At 41.1% G+C, this 22,096-nt stretch overlaps 1 protein-coding gene across 1 annotated transcript in view; it reads right to left on the reverse strand.

Moving 5' to 3' along the window:
• ARHGEF4 (Rho guanine nucleotide exchange factor 4) overlaps positions 1 to 22,096 on the reverse strand; it is a 221,747-nt gene that overhangs the window by 119,481 nt on the left and 80,170 nt on the right. The window contains exon 5 of the mRNA XM_075760875.1: positions 436 to 4,866. Coding sequence (XP_075616990.1) covers positions 436 to 4,866 — 4,431 coding nt within the window. The remainder of the gene's footprint in view (positions 1 to 435; positions 4,867 to 22,096) is intronic.

A 22,096-nucleotide genomic window follows, 5' to 3' on the forward strand; every position in this document is an offset into this window, starting at 1 on the left:
ACTGCTAGCAATGGGAATTGATTTCTATGTTGCCTTTTGCTTTGAGAAATTTATTTACTATACACCAGTTACAAGGCTCGATTCTGCCTTATCTTTAGAGGGGTAAGACCCAGGTAAAAACTGGAGTTGAACAGGGTCACATCTGTATAATCTCTCTGAAGCATATTATGCAGTAGCGCTGTTGTGATGACTCCATTCCTTTACATTTTTGTGGTAAATCCTCCCTTAAAGAGTGCATCAATTCATATAGTCTTGAACAGAAACAGAAAGATTAAGTAGTGCTACCTATCTTAGACAAAGAGAGTATTTATGCACCCATCTAACCAATGTGTTCACTAAACCATTAAAGAGTTTCACTGGAATTCCTAAATCATATTAAAACAAAAGAGACTGCAAACCAAACCACCACGTGATCATTCCCAGACAACAACTCACCTCATCTCGGAGCATGTCACTAATGGAAGAAGCTGTGTTTAAGCTGATCTGGGATTGACTGCTTATGCCACTGTCATCCCTCTGGTATTCATTGTCCAACGAATGTACAGAAAGTAAGAGACTACCTCTGGGTTTCAGTGTCTTTGGTCTCTCAGGAGCCTCCAAATTGCTTTCAACTGCAGAGCTGTTCCCAAGAGAGATCATTGAAGTGGCACATATTCTTCCGGGATAACGGAAGCTCTTGTGTTGAGAAGTGGATCGAGGACTCTGTGGTTTCGGACTCATGGGCCTACAAGGCATGTCTTTGCCATCAGAATTTGACAGCTGGGGACATGAAGGACTTGACTGACTAAATGGCAACTGCAAGTCAGTGGGGCTAAATGGAGATTTCATCCAGTATTCCTCTAGAGAAGTATTTAAACTGTTGCTCAGAGCCTCCTGTTGTTCATCACAGTCTGAACTCTGTGAGTACCTGAAGCCCAGGTCATGGGACTGTATTTGCTTTCTCCACATACCTGCAGGTGAAGAGACATCAACAGGCTCCACAGAGGTGTCAAAAAAGTTGGTGTCTGTTGAGGAGCCATTAGCTGTTTCTGTTTTGAAAAACGTCTGTCCATCGGGACTATCCTGTCGCTCTATGAATGTTCTCATTACATGGCTTCTAGTTGCATTAAGACTCTCCTGTGTTGGTGATAAACTTGCTAAGACAGGCCTTTTTAGTCCATCTGCCTCCTTGCTTTTTAGAAAAGCTTTCCAGGTGCTCTGGCGAAGTTTGGCTTTCTCCTTTTCATTTTTCAGTGATACTCTTGAGCTTTGCTCAGTATTTTCCTTTTCTGGAGATTTGGATTCAAATAGGCTTGAGAGGGATTTGTGTGCTAAGGCCAACCTTGTCTTGAACTTCTTACCCTCGGGGTTTTTGTTTCTTTTGTATTCATTTTCAGGCAATGATTTTCTAATCCCAGAGTATTCCACAGGTTCACTGTCATTGTTTTCAGATGAACCTGAAACTTGTTGATCTGCATATTTGACAGCCGCCAGTGTGGGAGAAGTTGAATTTGTATCTACATCTTCTATCAGTATCCGACCAGAGCCAGAAGCCTTCCTCAGGCTCATTCTGTTGAATAATCCTGCAGGTCTCTCATAGAATAAATCATCATCATCAGAGTACTCAGAGGCGTAGCTTTCCTTCCTGTGGAAGGCTGAACCAGATGAACAACTTTTGAAAGACTGTAAACTTTCAGTGTCTTCATCCTCTTTCCCAGCATCCAGTTCTTCCATCTTTGCCTTGCTGCCAAAAAAGCTGCTACTTGCCTGATTTTCTGCTGTGACAGGTTTAGTTTTCCTGAAAGATGTCATTTTTGAGAATACTAAAAACCTGGAAGCTTTCCCACTATTCCCATTCTTTGTTGGCTTTTGCACAGCTTTATAGAGGCTGCTATTACTTCCCAGGACATGGAATGAGCTCTCATCCATTTCCTCGCTGTTAGTGCTGCAGGTACTTATATTATCTAGGCCCAGCATGCAAGTATTACGGGTCTCTCTTTTCACAGAACAGTTAAAGACATCAGAAACATCTAGATTCGGTGTACTGTCTTTGCTAGGACTAGCTGTGTCTTCTGCAGGAGAATCCTCCTTTCCTTCGCTAGGAGAAGTTTCTTCACAAATACCTATTTGTTCCTTTGAGCCATTAGAGCATTCACTTCCTTGCCTGCCTAGTGCTTGTTCAGAGATGATGATGGGCCCCTGAAGGTCAACATCAGCACCATCTCCCTGACACAAATTGCTTACATTGCATGTTTCCAGTGTTACTGCACTAGTTATATATAAGCCTTCCTCTCTGCGTTGATGTGCTTTGAATTCCTCTTCCTTAGACACTTGGTCACCTCTTTTTTCAGCCTGTGACTTTCTGAACTGTTCTGTCTCTAATTCAAAATCAGTCTTTGTTCTGCAAGGCTTTTGCTCATGGATCATAACACCACTTCTGCTATGCGATTTTAAGAGCACTTCTTCACGTTGATCTGCCTGACTTTCTGCAATAAGTATATCATTGCCCAGTGGTACAGTAACACTCCCAAATTCCACTTTTGCACTTTTTACTGTGGAATTACTACAGGTGAACCCTAAGGATGAAACTGCATCTGTTTCCTCTCTTTTCTCTTCTGAAACTTCTGCTTTTTCTTCAGCTGTATCTCCACCAGGGAGTACCTCTGCACTACCACAAATGAGGTGGGTGGCCAGAATTTGTTCTTCACAGCTACAGCTTTCACTCAGAACTCTCTCTGGCTCATCATAAACTTTGCTGACAGTATGAGGAGACATCAGATCCTTGCTCACTACACTTCTCAATGTTCCAGTTACCACTTTAGTAGGAAGATTATCATTCAGTGTCATGGACTGTAATCCTTTCTGCTCTACAGATACTATAATTAGGGCAGGCTTTAACTCTGGAAGAGTCATTAAATGCTTTCTCTGGCCTATATAATCTGATCTGGGGGTCATTTCAAAAGCAAAGACACTGTCTTCATCCTTTCCTTTATAAGTAGGATGTTCATATGTTACTAGCTCAGAGTGACTCCTTAAGGCACCATTTTTGCAACTTGTATTTTGTTGCATTGACTCTTTGTGCTCTTCCCAATTGTTACTGCTACCTGGTTGCAATCTGGTTTCCAGGACTTTCCAACCAAAGTCAAGGCTAGAAGAATCATCTACCCATCTTTCCCCTACCACAATCTCCATATCGGACAGTCCAGATTCAAGGCCATTCTCCTTCAAACTTTCCTGCTGTATTCTACCATGGGTAGAAACACAGTTTACAGAACAATCACAATCTCTGTTTTCAACAGCAGGAAAACTTACATGGCAAGCTGCTAGGTTCTCAGTGTCAGCAAGGCCAGATTCAACATCAGTATCACAAGGGAATCTGTTTGCTTCCAGGTCTCTTTGAGCCTTGTACTGGTCACTTTTTATAAGCTCTTCAGGATTTATGATCACTGGCTCACAGTCCAGGGCAAATGAAGTCTCCTTTTGTTTTGGAACACACTCACAAGCATCAATCTGTGTAGAAGGTAAGCTGTCAGCACATGTGCCTACTGGTTCTGGGCTAAGGCCACACGTCTCCAATTTAGAGTGCAAATAATAATCAACGCACTGGGGAGAGCCTGCTGGTTGAGAAAGCTGACACTTATTTGAGTCTATGTCAGTCTTAAGAAGAGATCTTTGTATGCCAAATTCATCTTCTATTTTTATTGCCTTTTCAGGGCTTACAGGTAGCCTTCCTAAGTTTTTCCAAGTGTATTCAAAATCCAGCCCTTGATGTATTCTGGAACATGACCATCTAAATTTGTCTGTCAGGTGAACACAGTTCCCCACATATTCTGTCTTGCTTTGAGCACTGATATTTTCAGGTACACTGTGCCATGTTTTACTTTCTGTAATCTCTGACCTTGTGAGTGGTGGTTGAGATTTTTGAATGTTGAAGTAACTCTGGTAAAAGAATGAATCTGATGTCAACATGGTCTCTGTACTTCCATGTTTTATCCTTTTACCTGTAGTTTCATCACTGTCAAGTGAGTTCCTCCTGCTGCATTTTATACTGGACATAGAAGTTAATTCACACTTATAGTCAGATGTCTCAGTGTAACTTTTACAGCTAGGTCCATTTGTTTTAAAATGAAGATTAGGCAAACTACAGCTTGACGCTGCATCTGACTGGAAGGAAAATTGCTGTACCTCAGGAAAAATCAAACAACTTTCTGAGTTTGCTTTGAAACAAGCAATGCTTAATACTGCAGGCTGTTCCTTCTGTCTTGTAACATCATCTTCTGTAGGTACTGAGTTGGTACAGGACTGCACTTTATTGCTTTCAAACTCTGCTTTACTTTGCAATACTGCTACAGACTTTCTATTTGTCTGTGATATAGTGCCCTCTTCACTGACTTGGTTCTCTCTGTTGGAAATATCACTAGTTAATGTTAGCTCTTCATGACCCAATTCTTCACCTTCTGACTTTGCAGTTGGTACACAAAATTCAGTTTTGCTTGGTGCTGCTTTTATTTTGGATGACACTTCTAACTGCACCTGCCGGGTAAATTCTAGTTCCCTTGAGCACTTCAGTTCACGGAGGGTTGTTTCTGCCTTTGCTTTAGGAAGACTACAGCACAGATTTTTTTTTTCAGTAAAAAGGCAGTTTGAATCCAAGCAAGTTTCCCCAGTTACATCACTGGAAACAGATTCTGTGTCTGATGCACTCTCATAAGGCTCAGTTTTTACATCTGACAAAGATCCACTCTGATGTGACAGGGTCTCAAAATAATCTTCATCTGTTTCTTGGCTGGATCCACGTATCTCCAGCTCTATTGTGCTTGGGGTAGAAGAACTGAGATCATCTTCAAACTCTCCTTCACTGATGTAGTTTTCAACTGGCTCTGGGGTCTATCAATAAACAGAAAAGGATGATTTAGCAATGATTTTCCACAGCAGCAGGGTGGCATGAATTATTATTAGAAAAGGGACTTAGGAACACAATTAATTTAATACACACTAATGTCTTTGGAAGTTATACTTGATATTTTACTTATTGATGGACCTGAGATCTTTCTATTTCTCACTGTTTCTTAATTTTTTTTTTTCCATTTTAATATGTAATTACACAGAGCCCAAAATTTGACTATTGGCTGTATCTTTCATAGCCCAATACCAAGACACATTTCACATTCAAATAAGTCAAATAGTCTACACCGGTAGATCTAAACACTCTAATGAATCCATCTTCAAATCTGAGGAGGAGGTTTATGTGATAAACCTAAGAAGTAATTGTTACTGTCCAAATTACAGGAATGTGACATGAATATATGTAGAACAGTTGTGCACTTGAATAACTGGATACTACCTATACCAAAGCCTGAATGAAAAGGTGAAAGTAGTCTTTGATCTCATTTTGTAGAAGGCTTATACCAGGAGCACTACGTATATCAGTTATCAGAGTACATCCAAATCAGTGGCTGAGAGCAGAAAGATCAAAACCACACTGTCAATATTAGGAAATGTCTTCATCCCAGACAGCTACCCTGGGACAGTCTCAGTCTTCTTTTCTTTAACCATCAGAAAGAAGTCTGGATATTTCTCAAGTTTAAAGTAGAAAATGAAATCACAGCAAGCTCTCCTGAGGTAAAAATAGTACTTGCTGTCTGTCAGCTTCAGGTACAGCTATTGTAAGAAGTTCTACAAATATACCCAACAACAATATTTAGCTGATTCCAGCCACAGGCCACTAATATCTAGAATAAGAAGCTTTATAAATATAAATGGCAGCCTTTAACCCTAATGCTGGATGCCTCTTTAGCCAGGTTTTGATAACAATCATCACAATAATGATCAGCACATTTCAAAATCTGAAAAATGAGATAATAAACAATGAAAGTAATTTCTAAAAACACCCAAACCACAAGTGAATATTACTAGAACATCAAACTAGAACACAAGGTCCCTTGGCCTGAGTTGCATGTTACCTTCACCAGGGTGCTTTATCACAGAGGAAGTGTGAGTCCTCACATGGGAAGCCAAACTCCAAATCACATCAAAGAATATGTCACAGAGTTTCTGATTCTAGACTTCAAAACATAGAGGATAAATAGGAAAAAGGAAGGCACTAGGGTTATTTCCAGAATGGAGTCTCAATAAGAAGATCAGTATTTTCTCTCAACAGAAGAAGGAAAATACAAATTGAATGGAGGAGGGAGGGGGAGGATTCAGTGCTTTAAAGCAAGTCCAAAATCACTTTCACACCATTAAACGTGACCAAATTGCACTATAACTGAGACATGAGTCACGTAACCAGCAGAGCAATGTGTCCTTTCAGTGATACATGTAATTGAGGTCCTTTAATAATGTCAAATCCCACTATCACCAGGACAGAAATGACCAGCATTAAGGCAGCACAGACTAGCATTTCACATAATGATCGAGCAGCATAAACTGCGAGCAGTTGGTTCACACAGCAGTGAGTACAGCAGCAGCTGTTCAGCAGTAACAGCGCTGCCTCTTCAACAATGTTCTGAACACAAATTTACAGATGGTGATAAACTAAGATAAAAACTGTTCAGGCAAGTAGGAACAAAGTAATGAAGATGCCCAACTGTCCCCAAGGATAATTATGAATTAAATTAAAAAAAAAAATGAGGGCAGAGATCCCTTACAGTCCATCTATTATTCCAAACACAGCTATGTCAGAATATTGAGATTGTGACACCCTCCAAAATTCATTATTTGTTTTTAATGGGTATTATACAAAATTATGCAATTAAAGCAGAAGCAGAGTCCCCAGAACTGCCTCCATACCTTGTGGGAAGTGAGGAAACATGTTCTAGGTATGAAGAGCACCAATTAATGTCAACTATCATTCCTGGACTGGGCCCAGGACTGAACACATGTGCCCAGTGTTGCTAAGGGGAGGAACTGGTGTCAGGATCAGCCTGGCAGGGCCCACTGTACCAGATTTACCCTGGGATGGAGTTGCCCTGAGGAGGGAGAGGACATAGAAGCTTCAGTTCCTGCTATGTCTATCAAAACTCTGCCTAACAGACAAGGGAGCCTTGACCTCACCTCTAGTAAACCTGAAATTCATGAGCCCACTGAATTTCCCATGGTGACCAGGGAAGAAGTCCTAAGAAGGCAAACAACATGCAGATGGTGCCATTTCTACCTGCCTCTGTGTGTCTTTGACTTCTCAGTGTCATGTTGCAGTGATCCTCAACTAGGCTGCTGATCAGACAACAGCATGTAATCTCATGTCTTTAATTTCCATGAGATTACACTGAGAATTTCAAAATTTAAATTATGGCTTTTTCCTGGGAAGGGTTCTTGAGAAAATGGTCAGCACCCATGGACAGAGTTGTGTGTTTAGGCTTGTCTTCAATCTCAAAGCAGATAAACAGTTGGAAGAAAAAAGCCTGGAATAAATATAAAAGAAACTACTTCTGAAATAAGGCTTTTGCACTTCACAGACAATAGCCAAATCAAAGCAAAGCTCCCCAAGCCTGTTTTTCGCTTGTGGTTTCTTCACTGTCTATGAAATGTGCCAAGAAAATAGCATGAAATTGAAGTTACTGATCTGTCTTGCTGTCATTGGATGCAGCCATACATAATCACGTCAAGCTAAAGTCACCAGGAAAATAAAACTTGCGACTTTCATATGTGAAGACCTCTATCTCCTTAACATAAGATACCTTCCATCCAAGTTGCCCTCTAACTGAGATTGACAATGCTGATTTGTGACATCTGCTCCCATGGGCCCAGCCACACCTGTCTTATAAAAAAATTTTATTTAGTGGGGCCGTCATGTATATTTTTTTCTCTAGATTAGATTCTGTATTTGCATAGTTTTCTCACACTTAACAAGATTACATTGCAACAATTGTGAGCTTCTTAGACATTGTGTTTTCCTAATTTTCTCTGCCTAATGATTGGTAGGATAGGTTAAACAATTGTATCACTTCAACTAGTCTTTTAATGAAAGATTTTCTTCTTAACTCTCACAACCATGAAAAAGAATCTCACCATTTACATGGTCTTTGCTTTTACTTTGAATGCAAGTTCCTTAAGCCAGCCTGATGTGTATTCCCACTAACTTGCACCTGACCCTAGTTACTACCTCGTTGCCAGCTCAGGGAATATCGGCACAGCTTTTCCCTGAACTCAAGACAACATGAAAACATTTTCAGTTGATATTTCAAAGGATTCAGACAACTGTTTTCTCCATAGGTGATGGTAACAACAACTCTTGAGTTATTAATATACATTTCATAAATCTCCCTGTACACCTTGTTTGACTGAAAGGTATAGGCCAGTGTCTTTGACTCGCAGGGTGATGAGACTAAGATGCAGTTTCCATTAACACAGGTGAGAGCAAGCCAGCTATCCTCTCTCAGTGGGCTTCAGCCCTGCTCATCACGTAAAGGAAATGTGCAATTCCCAGGGTAGGCATGAGGGTGTCATTTACAAATGGTCTCATTCTGCAGCATGCTGTGTGCTCTCAACTCCTGCTTAAAGTATGGGTGAGCTCAGGGCACTCAGGATTCAGCTGTGCCTACTTCAGTACTCTGTGCTGGGGTTACCTATGTGGTCTCTCTCCATTGCTGTCTTTGAGAAGGGCATTGCTAATATAGCCACTGAAAAAGGGGGAGGAAAGAGAAAGGTAGACAACACTAGTGGATGAAACTGGTCACTTTACTGGCAACATAGGATTATTAATACAGCTGCTTCAGACTTCAAAGAATTAAAGAATCATAGAATGGTTTGGGTTGGAAGAGACCTTAAAGACCACCTAGTTCCAACCCCCTGCCATGGGCAGGGACACCCTCCACCAGACCACGTTGCCCAAAGCCCCATCCAACCTGGCCTTGAACACTTTCAGGGATGGGGCATCCACAGCTTCTCTGGGCAACCTGGTCCAGTGCCTCACCACCCTCATAGTGAAGAATTTCTTCCTAGTATCAAATCTAAATCTACCCTCCTTCAGCTTACAGCTGAAACAGCATTTGAAATACCCAGCTTCTCCTTCTGCACCTTTGATACACCTCTGTTCCAAAAGGGACAGCCTTGGAGAGAGAGGGGAGTCTGGCCTCAAGGTCCTATTAAGCCTTGGTCTCTCCAATTGGGCTGGCAAAAGTTGCCTATGTTAATGGTACTTCTAAAAACTTCAATGTTTGCCAAGTTGGAAATGCCTGGGAGGATCTAAGACCACCCAGTCTTTCCAGAAGAACAGTGACAGAAATTGCTTATGAACTAAATTACGTTCTTGGATTTAAGGCAAGCACAGCACAAAATGTGTTCCCTTCACAAGAAGTTCTGTCACAGAGTTCAAAACTGGTTCATGGCAACAATGGAGCACTGCTGCTATCCCAGGGAACCAGTCACACTACCTCAGTCACCACAGATATATAAAGAAAAAGCACTTCAAACACATGTGTGGAAAAGATAAAGACTCAGAATTAATGGTTTCAACTTACCTACTCTCTTCCATACTTAAATAAATGCAAAGCATGTCCAGAAATCCTTAAAGCAAACTGGATGCAAGTCAGAGGTTGGATTATCGTATAAAGAGCCACAGGACTAGCTCAGGGGGACTTTGTGTGGCAAATAAATTCACATGTAATGTTTTATTCTCTGAAGAGAAAACATAAAATTCTTTGGGAGAGCCCTCCCACATGCCCAGACTTGTGTTTTTTAGGGTTCACATAATAGAGAAGTACAGAGCTTGGGTAAGGCTCTTTAATGCTGATACAACCAGCTCACCAAAAAAGCTACCACTGGGAAAGGACTTTAGACAGGAGGTGGCAGTGTAGGGTACAGAGCAGTAGCTGCAACCTCTCCAGAATCCCTCTGCATTGATCTACTGGGGCTTGAAAAATGACCCAGCAGAGATTCAGATTCAAAACTATAAAGAAAACATCACATAAGATAGCCACATAATGTCCTCAAGGCCTCAAATTATCTTCCTGATCAAATCCAGATATCTAAGTCCTTTTATTAAATTGTCTTCATCATGAATAATGGAAGGAAGAGAATGAAAATGGACAAGAGGGCACACTGGCAAAGCCTTCATTCTACTACTTCCTTGTAAAAACAAACCTTACTACACTTAATGGGTAAGGAGTAGATTTAAAGACATTAACTTCAGACAGAACTTTGGTTTCTCAGTCAGCAGAAAAACACTTTTACTGAATTGTCTGTCATTTCACTGGATATGATAGATGCTACAGGTGTTTATAAAGAGCAAAACAGTATGAATAAGAGCAGGTGCAGCACTGCACCTTGATAAGGATTGCTGAGAAGTGATGCTGTTGTCAGCAGGGGTTCTGAACCTTCAGACTGATTCTGCTCTGTGCAGAAAAGGCAGTTCGTCAGGTACTCTGAAAGACAGCAGAAATGAAACCCTCTGCAGGTAGTGAGGAAAGTGCTCTATAGCCACTGAATGATGACATTTTACTTGCAAAAGATATTCAGTTTTTGAAGCAGGGCACAAAAATGTGCATCTTAACTGCACAAGAGGAAACAAAATTCACATATGGATGAGGAAAACAGAACTTCACCAGGAGGTTCTTGCTTCAGTCAGTGCAGATATGCACAGGCATCCAAAAGTAACTTTGGCACTAAGTCCTTTAGCAGTTTGGTGACAGAGTTGTTTCATTAATCATTAATACACAGGAATTTCATAATCATTACACACAGCAGCAGCACTATTTGCAGGTGACTCCATCCTTAAGCCATATCATTTTTATATACAGAACCGTGCATATATAGTCACTAAAACAATGTATCTCCCTCTTCCATAAGAGATGGACAAGCTTTTTATTGCTCCCAAACAGTGCAGTTACTTTTTACTGAAAAAAAAAAAGCATCTCAAAGCCAGTTCTGTTGATTTGTGAGAACTTGCTCTACACTAACAACTACTGGCATGAGGAAACAACATACAGACATCCTCTGCATAAGTGTTTTGCTCTAGGTGTATTTATTGCCTTCACTGGTAACCCTCCAAATGGTTAATCAATTCCAAAATCAGCAGGTCCATGTCAGCAATTGCATAAGGTTCTGGCAGCTACTATCACTCAAGGTGGTAGTGCCAGATGAAGGCAAGAGGGAGAAGGGGTTGGAACCAATGGCAAAAAAATGCACAGAACCAGTGAAATATCTAAACATCACAACAGCATCATAACTGCCAAAACCTCAGTGCCTTTTCCTCTCCTGCCAGCTTGAGTGACTGTGTTCTGTTTCTGTTCCGTGAGTGCTTCAACATTACACCCCAATAACCTGGCCCCAGAGGTAAATTTGGGCGTCCGCCATGACGTTGTCTCATGACACTTGGTAAGTACAGGACTGCATCAGCAGAAAAATGCCACAAGCAGGGGGCCTGCTGCACTCCACACAGCTTCTCTGATTCCTTTCAACAAGCCAATTCCAACATGAACACACTTTTATAGCCCAAAGCCAAAAACATTATGTCTCTCCTTTGACATTAACACTCTTCCGACCACATACAGTTTAGCAGAAATGTTGGCCAAGATAAAACATGTTGGCCAAGGTGTAGTAGTTTCTAGTAACAATGCATAATCTGGGTGCCATCTAGAGGTTGCACTGAGGTGCCTGGTCAGGCTCTGCTTGCACAGAGAAATACATGCTCCCTTTAATAAATACAAGCTGCATTCCAGGCTCTTACTGTGCTGCAGGTCAAGTGTATCACCAACACATTCCTCAGCGCTGCTTCAGCTCCAGCCAGATAAGGACTGCCCAGCAGATGAAGAGGTGAGGCAGTGAAGAGGCTTAAAGATTTATTGTCTTAAGTAGAAGATAAATACGCAAGATATGTCATTTGTACAATATGATTGCACGAAACTGAAATGTTCATGGCTCCCTGTATCTTGTATTTGTGGTTTATTTCTTCCATTTAGTTTTACAAACTGCAGTTTGCATGAGAAATACATTTTTAGCAATGCAGCAATATCAGACACAACTATTATGAAAATACTTGTAGATTTATTCTCACAAGTACATTAAAAACTGACAGCTTATTTATACCAAAAGAAATCGTACAGTTTGGCCAAAGCACCATGTACATTCACTCTTGAAATGTAAAGTATTAAACTGTATGAATAATTAATATTGTTACTGTTCTGAAATATAAAAAGATCATTATTTGGTCAACACAACAATATAATATGTCAAATAAAATTTGGAACATGAACAGCTAAAATTCAGACTCAAGCAACTTCCCTGTTCTTTGAAACTACCTGGATTCATTGCGCTGCAATACTCCCTCTGCTGGCAAATTTAAAAGGGAATATATTGCTTCATTGTACTTCTGCCTTCAACACATGGAAGGCTGACATTATCAGATTTCTGATTATCTTTTCATGAAAACAGGAATATATTTTGCTTGCCTTATAATACCAAGTCAATACTCTTCCTCCGCTCCTCACACCCTCCCTCCATTTTTATAAACAGAGAAAAGCTCAGGACTGCCCCAGAAGAAAAAAATCAGAAGTTGCTGTGTTCATGTTGAAGATGATACAGTGTAAAGATATGGGCAGGTAACAACACTGTCCCCATGAAACGGGACTAAGCCTCAGTGAAAACACTTTGTGCTAAAATGGAAATTCAGTTTGCTTGGCCATAGGGAAGCTCTTGCCTCAGAGTCATGGAGGCAAATGTACGTCTGCCACTGTCTGAATTTTACCATTAATCTTCCTCTTACATGAGAGAGAGTAATCATGCACTTACATGAGGTTGAAGCTGTACAGGCAGAAGCAACACTCAGCTCTGCACAGACCAAAATTTCTACCCAGAAACTATGTGAATCCTCCTCCAAAGACAGTGCCCATGCTGAACTCTTGGGCTATGCAGCTAGGCAGCTTCAAGTACTAACATCCTTCTACCAGTGTATACTCTTTAAAAGAACATTTTGGCTGCTACTCTCAGCTAAATGAACACAGCACTCACAGTTAGTTTCCCTTCAGAGCATTTAAGCTTGAAAACTTAGCTGAGTGGGAACCTTTAGGATTCCTGGTGAAATAAGTGGAGACTTCCACTCTAGAAGACCAGGCAGAGTGTACTGTGGTGGTTTGTCCTTCCACTGTAAACTTGCTGCAATCACTCTTTGGGGAGTACACTTTAGCACAGACATATTTACCTTTGTTAAACTCGATTCTTTTTTTTCAGAAGCCATTCTGTTTTCTTGAGTGCCACTGAGAAATTATGGAAGGAATGCTGAATCAGAGGAGCAGAAAGAGAGCAAATACTTTAAAAACTCCTCTGAAGAAGAAAGCTATTAGAAAAAAGACTCCATTAAAGACAAAGAACGGTCCAAGAAATCCTAAGTGTATGTGTGCACATGTGCACTTGTAGCCACAAGACATCCACTGATGTTCCCTCAGTGGCAATTCAGTGTCCAAGTATGGGACTACAATGAAGCTGGAAATCAAGCACAAAGTTATGAGATACATGGCTTGTTTGTCTCATAAGCTAATCAGCCCATTTTTAGAACCATAGGCTTTCTATTTTTAATCAAGAAAACCAGTCTGCAGACAGTTACAATTGAGACTGTTAATTAAAAGAGCACTTGGAAAGAAAGGGCCTATATGGAGCCTGGAAGATAAAAGGCAGTGATTGATACAAAATCTTGCCTTTCTTGACCTCTTCCTACCATTGGTGGAAACATCATCACAAATTGCCCAATACACTCAGCCACACTATCTCCCTCTTGATTATGTTGTTTGCTTTTGAACTAATATTTCTGTGGTCATGCTGCTCCTTTTTATCAGGCCTGTTGCGATATTATTATAGCAAACACCCTTCCTCTGGCACATCGTACTGCTGAGTTCTCAGATACTACAAAGCCCATGGCCTAATTGTACTAAGTGCTGGATAAACACGGTGAGAGTGTCTGCCTCATAGTGTCTATAGTCTAATTACATATGATAAAGGCAGGGAAACAGGGAGAGGGAGGAAGTACTATCTTCATTTTACAGATTCAGAGTAAATGACTCGCTCAAGTCATACTACAGCATCTGCAGTGGAGCCAGGAATTCAACCATCTCAGTCCCTGCTCATTATTTTTATCTTTTCATTTCTCTGTTGAGTCTAATGCCTCCCTAAGCGTTGAGGTCTCCTAATGGGTTGAGGACTACTATGTAAACAGAGGAGAAAACCTCAAGGGCAGTAAGAAAAGAGACATGACTAAAAGGTATATGTATATACATCAGCTGGGGACTTACAGGGCTGACAGAACAGAAATGCACATCATGCATTTGTAGACTCTTTCTTACTGCATTTTAAGGAAGAATGGTCTCAAGGGGAAGGCAGAAGTGAGATAGGCATCAAGGAGAAGAAAATAAGTAGGAAGAAAGAACAAATATGGAGGAAAAGTATGGTACTTTATTTTGCATTGTTGGGATGAGTTTATTGGGGCTCCATGGAACACTCAGTCAAACATGCACCCCAGTCATGAGATATGAATAATAAAAGCATTAGTCTTTCATATGTCTCAGCCAGACTTGCCATTACTAACTGCATGTTCTTGATAGCCTTAAGTAAAAGCTTTACTAACAAAGTCAGACTGGCCTTTTTGATAGGCAAGGTTTTTTCCTCATTTTCTTGTCATTGCCCTTCATCTTCAGGTTAACTCCTTGTCCACATCACCCTATATGCATAAAATACATGTGGATTTCCCCTCCCCAACTGCCCCTACCGACCTTTTAGTAGTTTCTTCTTACACAGTTGCCCTGAAGGGTATAACCTGGACTCTGGACTCTTGCTAATGTTACACAAACAGAAACTCAGTTGACAGGCTTTGCAACCAAAGGCAGCTCTTACAAACAGACTGGGTCAGATCTGGAGTCAGCAGTAAAACGAGGAACATGGGAAGGATGATTTTCAGACATGGGACACGGACAGGCTAGGTCTTGCTCACAAGTTCAGGAAGTTAATTGAATCCAGCACAACTTTGCATCCTCACACCATTTTTGAGTTTAGCCTAGGCTGGGTGACATGAGATATTCCAGTGCCAATAATCTGCTCACTCCCTTCCTCCTCTCCTTTCAGTGGTTGAGAAATCTTCTCAATGAGCTTTTAAAAGCAGAAGAGATCAAATAACATGCCAATTTGTATAAAATAATAACTTTCAAGAAAAACTTAGCTAGCAATGCTGTTGCAGAGCATGGATTCAGCTGCATGAAGTTGTGCCATTTGCAAAGGCCGTTTTTGCTCACTGTTTCCACTTTTCTTCCTACATAACACAAAGTAGAAGGGCTATTTACAGGTATTTTAACACCATCGCTATAGGCACAAGAACTGCATCAAAGCCGGGCCTGATCTACAGCTGAAACATGTGTGATCAGGGTGCACTGCTCCTACTCAAGCTCAAACCCTTTCTATGTCCACATGGCACACTGCAAGGAAGAGTAAGCCTTTCTTCTTGAGTGTCTGCCAGTGTTTCAGAACGGGACTGAAGCTGAAGTATACTGCATACTATCACATGTGGATGCAATCCATTCAGCTTCTGGGGCTTAGGAAGTGAATCAGGTGCTTTTTTTTTTTTTTTTTTTTTTTTTTGTGTGTAGCTACTCAGTATCCAGTTAATGCCTTCCTTCTTTGACCTTAGATACCTGATTTCACCTATGTTCCTCCTCCTCTGTAAAACAATGGTAACACCTCCTGACCTTAGAGCTGCACTATAAATACAAGATTAAGTGACTAGGCACAGGAGAATGAAATCTCTTGACTCATGAGATTAATTGAGGTCACATAAGCCCTGCCTTATATTTCAAGATCCACAAGGGTTGTATGAATCTGTGCCCAAAATGCCCCCTTCTCTTACTGAGATCCTATCCATTCTCAGGAACCTTTTGTCCCAGTAACGACTTCATTTGATGTTACTTGATTTGATTTAGGTTAGATGTACTAACTAAATGGGTGAGTTAGTATAACTACCAACTGTGCTTTTGTCACAAGACTCCTGCATCATTCATATAAACGGCTTCCAGGGATTTTCTGACACTCCCAACAGTACACATGGCTAAAACAATACAGTAGTTACAGTGGCATGGGGAACCTCAGCTTGGCACAGGTAAGGCCTCAGCTAGAATGAGGAAAGGTTGAAAGTACAGTGTGTAGTTCAGAGAGACAATACAATGTGAAAACAGTCTTTAACTACTGATACAAGGTAGTAATCTTCTCTCCAAATATATGACAGATAAAACAAGAATTAAGGGATTTAAACTGAAGCAGAGAAGACTGAAGTTAGAGAAAAGCAATAAACCACCAACAGTATGGACAATGAAAAACGAGGACAGATTGCCTAGGGGATCGCATGGACTTACCATCATTTTCTGTCTTTAAGTCCAGATTAGATACACATCTGACAGGAATGCCACAGGTAGAGTTGATCTCCAGTGGAAGGACAGATGAGAAGACTTTTTTGGGCTCCTTGTAGCCCTCTAATTCAGTAATTATTAACTTGTAGATGCTCATTCAGTTATTTTACTGTGATACACAGGCCCAGGGGAATATGCCATAACAGAGGTGACACCAAAGAGCAGCCATAAGCAAGAACTCCTGTAGCAATCCAGATCTACGAGCAACCTGTGTTGCTCTCAGCAACTACAGGCGCCCACTCAAAAAGGGCCCAGAAATGTCCACTGAAGAGATGACAGGTCTAGCAAGCATGACATGAGAAAAGACTGAAAGAACCAGACCCATTGCTTAGCCTAGAAAAGACCTCACATGTGCAAAATGGTACATACCACTCAGTCCTTATGATTTAAGTTTTTTATTTGAAGCCTCAAAACTGCAATATGATAAAGAAGTAAGCAAAAGGGACAGAAGTTGTCCATATCCTAGATCTTTTGGCACAATCCCTCTAGGCACATCTGCCCTACAATCTGAGTTGTGCCTCTAGCTCATGGGAAAATGGTTAGCATGGTGGAGATTCTTCCACTGGCAGAGAGCACTACATATACCTAACTAGGATCACAAATGATATCCATTTCAGATGGAGGAACTGCTCCTTGGTCTGTCACACCTATTTAATACCAAGGGAGATTCTAGGATTGCAGCTGAAGTGTTTATTTTTGCCTCCCTAAACTTTAGCAATGAAGCAGTAATTTATTTTTTAAAACAGAAGGAGCAGAAACTGCTACCCAAATAAAAGTGCTGACTTCAAGAGCACGTCACTCATTAGTTCAGTCAGAAGGATCTGGCTTTCCATATTGTAAAGTTTGAGAGAGAGCTAGAGGAGGTGAGAGAAACTGCGATAGATCATCACAATTTCTCCAACTTGGCAATGTGCAGAAAGGAGAAAAAGGTCTTGCAGAAGAAAATCCAGGGCAGCAGGACTGTGGCAGGAGGCAGAAGTGGGTGTGGTTATATCATGTCATTCACTCCTCAGCTGTTCCCAGACTCCCAGACTACCCTGTGTATCTACCTAGCAAATACCCACTCCATGCGGTAGGGAATACAAAGTCAGAGGGGCGCAAGATCCAGTCACTCCATCCACTCCTCACCTAGCCAGTGCTAACTTGAATACACAGAAAGATTTGGAAGCTTATCAGTTCAAACAGAGAGATATGCATTTTAAGCTGAATTCCAGCTTTCAGCACTGTAGAATCAGGAGTACAGTAACTATAGCCTCCTACCTAATGATTTTGCTTGGCACAGCAGTGACTTAGAACCAGCATCAGATCAAAGAAATCTTGCAAATTTGGTGTCTCATTTGATACCATCTTAAGGTCAGTTCAAGAAAAATGGCATACGGATCTGCATGAACATCCAAAAAGCTGTAAACTTGAGTTAACAAAACAGACCTCAACTTTGCTCTTAACCACAAAGATCAAGTGACATTTAAAAGGAAACAAAAGATGCAAATCATACATTTTCAAGTCTTTGAAGATCCTGCTGGCACTACTCCAGGTCAGAGTACTTCTCAGAACACTTCATTTCTCTTTAGTCAGCCTTTTCACTTGCTTCAATGCTGAATACGCAAAGAGCACCAGACATTTTTAACCTCAATACTTTTTTCATTACCTGTCAGGAATAGCACTAATAACAGGCATTAGAGGTGCAATTTTCAATTGCTCAGGACAGCCTAAACATTTAATTACATTATGGTAGCTAATCACAAATGATTGCCTTAGGGAAGACAGGGCAGCTGTGAGGGGATGCAGCTTGCCTGTTCAGCTCATGGCACGGAATTTGGCAAGGACAAACGAAGCAGCACAGGTAGAAACATCTTAAAACCACTTACAAACCCTACTTCCTATTAGTCTTTTATAGAGACGCTACTTCAGCTTACTTCTGTGCAGCCCAATGATGATCACCTTGTTTGAAAAGAGCCCAATTCCATATAGACTGTGCTCTGGGTTCACTTGTTTTACTATCACTTCTGCTAACAATTGTCCTTTTCTCAGATCTGGCTCTATCAAGTTTCCTTATCATTGTTTCCTTTCTTCCCAACCTTATTATCTTACACAAATGGCTAGTTCCACTGATCTGCTAGAGAGAAATCAAGTAGAGAGTGATTGTCAGAATCAAAGATGTTGTTGAAGTCATGTCTCTTAATGCAAAAGAAAAAAATAAAAGCACACAAACAGAACACACACACACAAAATTAAAAAAAAAAAAAAAAAAGAGAAAAAGGAAGAGAGGAACTGATCCTCCTTTCTTCTGCCACTATATAGAAGTAGGAAGTTTAGACCAAAACAGAGCAGAATACTGTGGACAGATACGTTACAGCAGAACTTCTATGACTCAATCTTATTTCACAGGTACCTCAGATATGGACTTAAACCTATGATGCCCATTGGCCTGTCCCCTCCTTATATGTTATTATTCATTACCTTTATTTACAGATATCTATATAAATCTGATGCTTCATCACACAATCATTATATTCCAAAGCACAATGCTATGGAGCAATGGAGGCTTCCACAAATTTTAGCTCTTACAGAAATGACTTCTGTTCCTATGTGTTATAAAGGGTTATGAAGATTTACTTCAGGCAGCAGATAGCCTCCCCTAGTACCAAGTTCAAAACTCCATTAATAACATTATTTCCCTGTCAGCTTTTTTAGTAGAAACCTCCAGCCAACACATCGATACACCAGAACCAGTACAGACATCGCTTCCACAATTGTTAAGACCTCACCAAAAGCCTTCATGCAAGATTTAAGTATTGTAAAAGACAAAAAGCAAAAGTCATAGTATGTAACAGCATGCAGCCAATACTTTCATTCCAGAAGGAAAAGGTTTTTATTTAAGTATTCAAGTACTGCAGTATAACCTGGAGGACTGCAACTTAGTCTAGAGTTAGGATTCTGTATAAGCAACAGACCGACAGTTTGAACAGTCTGGACCCAGGTACTCTTGTTCACTTTTTTGTCACTCTTTCCCAGTGACTTTGCAATCAACAGCCTACCTGGAAGCTCCTGACTCTCCCATGTTTTGCAGTTGAAGCGGTAAGACATTTCAGTTGCCAGCCCCAGTGCTGCCTCCTCATAACTGGTACAGATGACACTGGGCTGTGACAAGATGGGATGAATTGATTTTGCTTCTCCAGGTCATATTTTGTTGTGAGGGCTGGGGATATTTTCTGGCCCTGGCAGTACCATAGATGACAGCAATTATCATTTCTTATCTTCCAGATTTTACTACTGCCGGTCCAGTTCTCCCACTGCTTTGTCCGAACTGAAATAAACGCGGGGCAAGTTTTCTGCAACATTCTCTCCATCTGCGACCCCAGCTCCACTGCCTGGGCCAGAGTCAAGGTATCAAGTTCCATCAAGAGCTTCTCCCGAATTCGCCAGTCTGCTGCTTTATCAATTAGCTGATCCAGGATCAGCTCTTCCTGCCAACAGCCAAAAGCACAGGCTGATGCCAATTCTTGCAGTGCCAAAGCAAAGGCTGTAAAAGTTTCACCTGGCAGTTGCGCCCGCTGCCTGAACTGGAACCTCTGTAATACCGCACTCTGTCTGGGCTTAATGTGCCCTGAAAGCTTCTTCATTGTTTCTTCAGAGGAGGCAGCTGAAACCAGGGTTGTAAAAATCCTCTGATCTTTCACATCCAAAGACTGGTGTACAGTCCTCAGGGAGTCTTCAGGTTTCACTCATCTGTATCAGCTAAATCTCACAATCAGCCACTGACACCAGGGGCCTGAGAGATATCACAGTTCCAGCAGTATGTAGGACAAACCAGCAGCAAGATGCAACTGGAACTGGCCAGGATTCACCGCCACCACTGTGTAGGTCCACTGGTATTCCCACTACCTCTCAGCAAGAGCACAGAGGCACATCACAAATGCTTTGCCTCTTGTCACAGGAGGCTATTTCTGGTCACCTAGAAGACTCCTGCCTTCCAGCCCAGGTTGGCTGGCTGGGCAGGAAATACAGTGCTCCTCCTATGCAGGCAGTGAGGGTGGGGACAGGTAAGCATAAGAGGGGAAAATGGAATGGGAAGGAAACCAGAAGATGAGATGGAAAGACTGTCTCCCCTGCTAGGAACTTTTTCTTGCATGTCCTAACACCGAAAACTACAGCTTATCAAATGTTTAACGGGAAACAAATGCAAAATCCAGGTTTAATGGTTTTATACACATTGCTCACAACAATTAACAGCACAATCTTCAGCAGCAAAACAATCCTCACATATATAGAAAGTGAGCAGGACTACAGCGGCAACAAGATGGTGCTAAAAGTCAAGGCTGACCTACGTTTGCCTTCATAGATGCAGGCTGTCATGTCTTTATTTTTTGATGTCTAACAATCACGCCTAAGAATGGCATCCTCCTGTGTGAGAGCCTATTGATCTGTTCAAAAGTGGCACTATTTCACTAGCAGTTTACAGAGACCAGTCCCACAGGCATGTAAGAGCAGCAGAACTATAGAAAGATCTTTGTACGGGCAATTTTTCTTCCCAGGGCTGGAGTCTGCAGCTGCCTCCATTTGGCATCTTTTTTCGGCAATCACATAGCAGGTACAACCGGAAACACAGCACCTCAGAAGTGTGTGTTGTAGAAAAAATAATGAGAAAGATGGAGGAGAAGTCTTGCTTGCCCTGCACATTTGTGAGTATGTATGGTATTAAGAAAAAACTTTTAGCCCTTTTTCATATTTTGGTGGGTGTCTGCTGTATCCCAGCCAAAGAGACTGGAGAGGTCTACACATCCCATCCTGTAATCAGGGAGGATTAAGCAGTTCTCTGCAGCAAATCTCTATATAGGTCGAGATAATCACAGTTTTAAGGTACCCCTTCTCAATGAACAAGCCAACTCCATTAGTTCAGGAGTACTGATCAATTGTATAACAGTAACATAAAACACTCTCTTTGGCTAAAAAAAATTCCTGAACAACACTGGAGAAGCTCATGGATACACCTATACCTGCCCAACACTTTACCATTTCTCTTTCACAGGAACATACTAGCTGTTTCTAAGCCACTAAAGGCTTGGACACACACAAGCTTGGGTGGAGGTGGAATGCTGAATTACTCTACAGCTTTTGCATTTTTCAAAGACTTGAAATTTAAGAAGTTTAAAAAGTATTGTCCCAACAATTCAATAAAGGAGGATTTAGGATCAAATTAATCTGGAGAGTCTGAGTCCCATTTTTAGAAGTAAGATTTACTGTACAGAGTTTAATGACACAGATTTTGGTTATTTTTATGAGAGAACCCTAAACTTAACCCCATGGGCATCATTTTTCTGCCATTCAAAATTCTCAGTGTCCACTGTTTTTACAAGATTGCCAATTTATTTCCAGGGTCAGCTGACTTGAAGGTAGTAAACTAAGCAAAAAAAGGAGATGAAGGTGAACACACTGCTGTGAATACTGCTGCCACAGAACACATTGAGGAAAGATGCAGGGGACTAGCCTTCTGTAGCACAACAGTTTAGGAAGGCCACTGAGGCTAGAACTAACCTGGCAGGATGTGGCTCTAACGCACTTGAACATGGGTTTAAATTATTCATCAGTAGTCTGTGTGCTGGTTTACTTCCTTAGTTCCATTTAATTAATGGAGCTCTAATTAAAAAGTGAATGCTGTCAAAAGCTAGCAAACAAAAAAGACATGGGAAGAGTTGTGCTGTGGTTAACACACACAAAACCAATGACAATCACTACAT

The sequence above is a fragment of the Balearica regulorum genome, chromosome 9 (assembly GCF_011004875.1).
Source record: "Balearica regulorum gibbericeps isolate bBalReg1 chromosome 9, bBalReg1.pri, whole genome shotgun sequence".
In the NCBI taxonomy this organism is placed as follows: domain Eukaryota; kingdom Metazoa; phylum Chordata; class Aves; order Gruiformes; family Gruidae; genus Balearica; species Balearica regulorum.